The 7,097-nt window shown below is 47.1% G+C and overlaps 1 protein-coding gene across 1 annotated transcript; it reads right to left on the bottom strand.

The window, feature by feature from the left end:
* Positions 1-3,422: 3,422 nt before the first annotated feature.
* On the bottom strand, positions 3,423-4,346 carry MYCGRDRAFT_104684 (uncharacterized protein; the record flags this gene model as incomplete). Its single annotated transcript, XM_003852342.1, has 2 exons — positions 3,423-3,818; positions 3,879-4,346. The coding sequence occupies 2 exons, from the start codon at positions 3,990-3,992 to the stop codon at positions 3,573-3,575; spliced, it is 360 nt and encodes a 119-aa protein (XP_003852390.1).
* Between the last annotated feature and the right edge of the window lie 2,751 nt (positions 4,347-7,097).

The raw sequence follows: 7,097 nt of genomic DNA, 5'->3' as shown, positions 1-7,097 counted from the left end.
ACACTCTCTAAAAGCTTAGTCTAACAAGAACTATTAGTAATGCTTGCCTCTTTTAAGGGAAAGGCATCCTTGTTCTCCTTTATATAGATAACTTCCAGATCTTTAGATAGTTAGACTATAAGATTAACAAGCTAATTAAGGGATTAGAGCAGAAGTACACAATTAAGGTTGTTAATACTAATATCTTTCTTAGACTTTACCTAAAGGAAGGGAAAGATAGCTCTATGTCTGTCTCTTAGGAACATTATTCTAGAGACAAACTTTAAGGACATAGTCTTAGCAATGCAAAGAGTGTTAAGTACCCCCTTAACACCCTCCTTAAACCCCTCTAGGATAAGGGAACAAAAGAGGACTATAATCTCTTTAACAAGATTATTAGGGAGCTGCAACATCTGTCTAACTATACTAGACCAGATATTAGTTTTGCTATTAACTACTATGCAAGGTTCCTTTAGAACCTAGGACCTTTGCATGTTTAGGTAACTAAACATATCTAGAGATATGTTGCAGGCACAATTAACAAGTGCCTTATATATAGGAAAACTAAGGAGCAAATTCAGATTAAAGCATTCTTAGACTCTAACTTTGCTAGTAATCTTAGCATATCTAGGTCTACCTTAGGAATGCTCTTTAAAATTGCAGGAGGCCTAGTTATCTAGAGATCTTAACTATAGAAAGAAGTAGTGCTATCTAGCACTAAGGCAGAGTACCTCTCTCTTACTAAGGCAACAAGAGAAGTAAATTAGGTAAGGAATCTTATTAATAAGCTCTAGCCCTTTACCTAGGCTAAAAGCATTTCTACTATCCTTATTAAAGTAGACAATTAATTAGCTATTAGCCTTGTGGAAAACTATGCTAACTCCAAAAGATTAAGACATGTCTCTCTTAGGAACTATTACTACAGAGAGTAATATAACAAGGGGAGTATTAAGGTAGAGTTTGTAAGGATAGACATGCAGCTTGCAGACTGTCTAACAAAACCAAAATCCTTAAACACTATCCTCTAATGTATAGATCTATAAATCTAGCAAAAAGATACTTATGTGTCTATGCTAGGCAGCTAACATAGATACATAAGAGAGGCTAATATAGGAATTAAACCTGTAACCTTCTGATTTGTAGTTAGAAATTATACTACTAGACTAACTAGTCCTTAATAAGAAGAGGGAAATTGCTCTTAAATTTATACCTTAATACCTGCATTCCTACCTAAGAAGGATTCCCTCTCTAGAATTATACTATTTTATTTGTTACAAAACTAAGAAGCATAACACTTAGAACACTTATTTTATTTTTATCTGTACAAAGGAAAGGAGGCAACTACACACCTCTACAAAAGCATCTAAGAAACTATAAGAAAAACACCTAGCTAAAGGAAAACTTTTCTATAAAAACCTAAAAGCATTAGAGCATGTCCTAGAACCTATAGCCTGCCCCCCTAGACTACTACTAAAAGACTAAGCTAATTCCCCTAGAATCTTAACTTAAAGCCTAGGAGAATATTAGTTTCTATTAGGGAAGAAGGGATTTTAAGGAGAACATACATAGGATGCTATACTACTAACTACTGCTTTATCTCTGCCTTATTAGAGCTTAACATTTAGCTAAGAGGAGTCTAGTTATAGTACAATACAAATCCCTAAGGATTAGGAGTTGTTAGACTAGGGTAGTTTTCTACTAGGAAGGCCTACTCCCTTAGGTTATACAGCTCCTCTATTACTATGTTAATAAGGTCTGTAGTAAGGAGATCCTTATTAAGCTTAGCTATAAACCTATTAAAGCAAGCTATAAAAGAGAAGGGACCCTAAGCCTTAATATTTACTTTGTTATAGTGTCTATTTATCTCTCCTCTAATAAATTAATGCATAGTCTAATATGCTACAGAACTATCTTTATAGATCTATAGGAGATCTCTACTACTAACAGCTCTTACTTTATCGATAACTTGCTAGAAGGTTTTCCTAGGGACAGAGAAAGCTGCTCTTCTTCTAGAAGCTATAGCTAGTAATGTAGATTGTGTTGTTAATAGCTATAAGGGATAGATAATAGATTAGCTAATAAATTAGCTAAATAGATAAGAGGTGTGGATTGTAAAGTAGAGGAATAAAAAAGCTAGAAGAAGATGCTTTTTAACAAGCTAAAGCCGAGCATTAGCTACATAGTAGGTAAATACCTGCTATATTTAGGTAACAGACAGCTCGTAATAATGTAGCTGCTAATAGGGGAGTGTTGTAGATTATTAGACTAACTATTAGTAAAGTGCACGTGACTAGTACTAAGGCATTCCTACACACAGATAGCTAAAGTGAGAATCTCACACTTAAGATTCTCTCTGTATAACAATATATACCTGCCAATCAGAGGTCTTCTTCCACTCAGCTTGAGTCCAATCACAACAGCGAATTCGTTCCCTACGTAGGATTAGCCATCCCTATCTGGGTCGCAGTTTTTTGGTAGGGTTCGAGGTTCAGAGTTTGCAGCTGTCGAAGACGGTTCTCCGCCGCTGGGTTGATCTGCTACTGGCGGTGCTGCCGATCGGGTTGATTTTTGGAGCTTCGGATTCGTGCTGACCTGCGGCATGTTGTGCGGCTCAAGATAACATCTTTTTGAAAAGAACAGAGCGGAGTAGGTTTCGATAGGAGACGGTTGGGATAGAGGGGGAGGCAACGCAAGCTTGAGACCGAGGAGTACAGCAGTGTTGAGACCGAGGAGCACAGCGGTGTTGAGGGCAAGTTGAAGCTCTGGTGGAGTTGTACATGCGTCGATACATATCACCAATCTCTAAAATCTCCATATTCGTACAAATGATGCAAGGAAGGTAGACAATGTAAAATATGCTCATTGTTCGTATCGATAGGCGTCTCCTTTCACCATCCGATGACTGTGGCAGGGTCCCTCTGAGTCACTTTTGAGCGATGTCAATTTGATCATGGGAGAGAGCCTATATGGCAGACCGTAGTTGACCGTCAGTCGTTACCGGCATACCAGTCGGCATTCCGCGAAGCGACACTGAGCCTGGCTCGCATCGAGCCATATTGTCTCACCATCCACCAGGTCTCGTGCTTGATCGAGGAGCTTGCCGTGCATGAGGCCGTGTCGACCAGGTGGGCGGGAGAGAGGCACGGCAAAGCTATGGCTCGTTCGGATGTGGTGCCAGCACACCAATCCGCCAGTGTCGTGTTATGCGCGAAGAGGCCCGTCGATTTTCGTCCAGGTTCTCCAGGCACAGTAGACTTTCATGTCCTGTAGCAGCCTCGAACAGGATCCCAGAAGCGGCTTGACGCCTCATTGCTGCTCTCTCGACTTCGGCCGGATGAGCAGACACTGTGACTGCTGGATAGCGCAGTTCTCGGAGAGCTGTTGGACAGGGCTTCTGCAACGGTCGTGGACTCCACTGAAGCGCCACGATCATACGACGACGACGAGAATGATGACAGTGAGCTCGGACTCCCTGACCCGGCGCACGACCTTGCCATGCGGCGGCTGGTCGAGTTACGATCGTCACGGTATCGGAAGACATGCCTGGCGATGGTGAGCACAGTGTGCTAGTTGGAGAGGATTGAGACATGGACTCACCATAGCAGCCATCTGATAATCCAGTTCTCCTCGTGGCCATCGTAGAAATCCCGTCCAAGATCGTATATTAATCTTGTTTGACTTCGTGCTCTTCGATGAATGGCAAGGATCTCAAGCTGAATGACTCTCTCATCGATCTGGTTGAAGGTGTATGGTGCTTGGATCGAAAGATCATTCTTGTATTGAGAAGCTAGTGATTCTCGTGTGGCTGTCATGCGTTTCCATCCGCCTGCTGCCTCTTCCTGTGGCCTGTATCAGAATGCTGTGTCCGACATGAACGACATGAAATGTGCACGACATACCTTCATCTGGGAGTAAATATGTCGATGCGTCTTGTTCCGCTCGTCGAGACCAAGGCGAGAAAAGAACATGACTTTGGACTCGCTCTGCGCCAACATGGGAGCCGTTGGAGACATGGAGGCTGGTGTATAGATTGTTTCGCGGGGTGTAGTGTAAACGAATAGTAGTGCGGTTGACGATAGACTCGAGACAGTCTCTGGAACCGGTAGGGCGGAATAGATTAAATATTAAAGATGACAGGAAGACAGTCTTTACAACATCTTCAGATCAGCCAGGCCGGGTGATGACGAATACTCAGCTCGCGAGGGAGACGAAGGTCTCGAACTCTGCTTCGCGTTCGACTTCTCTGTGAGTGAAGAGCCATCTGTCGATGGGAAGGTATGTCTCACTATAGGCAGTCCCTGACCCGGCGATTGCATCCCCAGTGACCAGAGAATCGGAGAGCACCAAGGTCGTATTGGGGAAGGACATTCTACGAAGGTCGCTGGGGCGGTGCCTCTGTTCTATGTCCTCGGCTGGAGAAGGCGCCGGCACGTTGGTGGCAGGTGGATCGGTATATAGCTTGCCGAGCCGGAGAGCGACTCCGGGAACGGTTTTTGTCATCGTCGTGAGCTTACTAGCTCATCGGCCAACCATCGAGCTCTATACATCTGCCGCGTCCGCGCTTACGGTTCTCTAGCTCCCGGCGCGAGCTCCCAGCTGGGCTCGAGTCAAGGCGGTAGCGTACCGCGGAGTGTGTTCCGCGTCGAGCAACCTGATGGTGGTTGAGGATGCCGTGATCCGCTGTATGGGCCAGAATGAGCTGTGGGAGGGTCCAGAGGAGTAGTGTCCAGAGGAGCTGGCACCGTCAGCAGAGCGCGGGAGCCTCTGTCACTGACTTGGCGCTTGCCATCAAGCTCGACCACAAAACCAGAACTGCATCCGCCTCCTAGTCGCAGCGAAGAAGGAAAATGTCATCCCGCCTTCCTGCAGGATATCCATAAGGCAAGAAGGGCCTCAAGCCAGCGCCCTCGACATTGGATATTCTCCATGGAAATGTGGCTGCGCGAGAAGCGCCTGGCCATGCCTTCAAGACTTCATGTCTTACCTCGTATAACGCCTCCCTCCAGCAAATTGTCAATTCTCCGAGATGGGACCTCCTTTCTCTGGGATGTTACATCGTAGAATAGCAAATGCTACTAAATCCAGTGCGCCGAGACAGAGGGCTGAGACAAACGAGATCATGGTCCACAGAGTCGGGTCATCAGATGCGATGGGCTCCCCTTTGATGATGATAGAAGTCGTTGGGGTCGGGAATCATCGCCTTGGACTTGCCGGTTTCTCCCTGGTCTTCGGTCTGGCCCCTGCTGAGTGACCGCATACTCTTGGCGACAACCCAGTCCCATGTACCAGGTGCTCGGGTCGCGTCACATGTCAGCGTTGTCAGCATTTAGCCGAGGCCAAGTGAATCTTTTTTCTTTTCCTCCCTTGGAAGAAATACACGTACAACACTGCACAGCCATATGCAAAATCATCTGGTCTCGTCAGGTCGATGCGGCCAGATATTTGCCTTTCGATGTCGACTTCATGAGCGGTGACGTTGGACAAACAGGAATATCTCATCGTATACGGACGTAGCATGAGGCACCGCGCGAGTACCACCGACATCATCGCCTGAAAACTGCCGGCCACCGTCCAGTCTAGACTCCAGACCCTGAGGCCGTTCTCTCGAGCTCCTCCGCCTGAGACGTCTGGTCCGACATGAGATTGATTGAACTCGCACTCCGCACCGCCCTAGTGCCTGCCATACGCAAGCCCTGCAAGATATACTCACCATGCAATTTATTCTACCCCCATGATGCCGGAGCGTGCGTCGAATCATTCTTGCGTTGCGCAGCTTCTCCTCTTCGACAAGCAATCATCTACAATCATCAAGCTGCTAGCAGCATGCAGCGAAGACAGATTATTGATCGACGCCGCCTACCTTGGGCAAGCTGAATCGATGCATACATGAAGATGCGAAGGCATTTGATCCTTCGCATCTCTTGGTCCTGCCGGCTGTTCGTCATATCTGCACTTTCGTCTCCTAGTGCGGAACATATGGCCAGCCTCTGCCCAACGCTCCGCGCAACGCTGACGTTCACCTCTCTTGAATGCCCTGCGTACTTGCGTCCGATGCCCTCCGCCGACTCCACCTTGTTGCACCGCCGGGCATTGGTCGCCAGTTTCCACACGAAGCTGGCGTCGGGACGCACTCGGAATCTCCCCGGCATGGACTGTACATCGAATCTACGTCACGCTTTCGACTCAACGGCTGCAACTTGCACCCTAATGGCACCGGAGACGAACGTCCGCTTCGCGCTCATTGGCTTCTCGCAATGCCTGAAGAGGTCAATGCCGTTGCCAAACAACCCAGCGTGCAGTAATATGCCGGACTAGGGTCCATTAGACTTGCATCCCTCGCTCCCGCCTCCAGGGTGCCAGACTGTCGGTACTCACATATGCTCATGTCCTCTCAATGCTCCGGAGCCTTGTTTGAGACTACTGATCTTCGCAACCTGACGATACTGGATGCCTCAGCAACGTTCCAACGACTGATCGATTTACAAGAATTCCTATCAACCACTTCTTTTCTCTATTCCTTCGTCCACAGCACCGCCGACCAAGCATGTGCTACAGCAACACATATACCTGGCAGAAGTGCGGACACTTCACCATCCGGCACGAGTATTGCGAAGATGCAGAAAAGAACGATCCTCCCACATTCTGCGTGGTATGCTTGCCAAATCGAAGAAAAGACTTACACAGCTGACCGGACTACATCAGACAGCACACGAACCAATCTTCACCGACATCAGTCCAAATGATGGCTTGTGTCCAGACATCAACAGACATCCACCTGCGCCCGGACAAACGATTACACCGTCGATCTGGGAAGTCCGACTTGGAAGGATAGCAACGTCAGGACCTGGGAACGCATGGTATCGAGATAGTCAAAGCCAGACATGACAGACTTTGAAAGCACTTCAAAGGACAGCATTGCCCTGCTTTACCAACTGATCCTCCAATGGCTATCGGTCCGGATGGTCATGTGAGAGGAGAAGGCTGCTGTGCAGCTCTGTAGCCTTCTGGACAACGCATCGAGGACAGCTGCTCTCGAGAATGGACGTCCAAGGGTTAAAAGCAGGGGATGATACGAACAAGCTTGCGTATCGCGGTCCACATCCTGTTTGGTCAAAGCA

Source organism: Zymoseptoria tritici, chromosome 5 (genome assembly GCF_000219625.1).
Source record: "Zymoseptoria tritici IPO323 chromosome 5, whole genome shotgun sequence".
Taxonomy (NCBI): domain Eukaryota; kingdom Fungi; phylum Ascomycota; class Dothideomycetes; order Mycosphaerellales; family Mycosphaerellaceae; genus Zymoseptoria; species Zymoseptoria tritici.
Note: the sequence above shows the minus strand (reverse complement) of the source record. Positions and strands in the feature narration are given on the sequence as shown.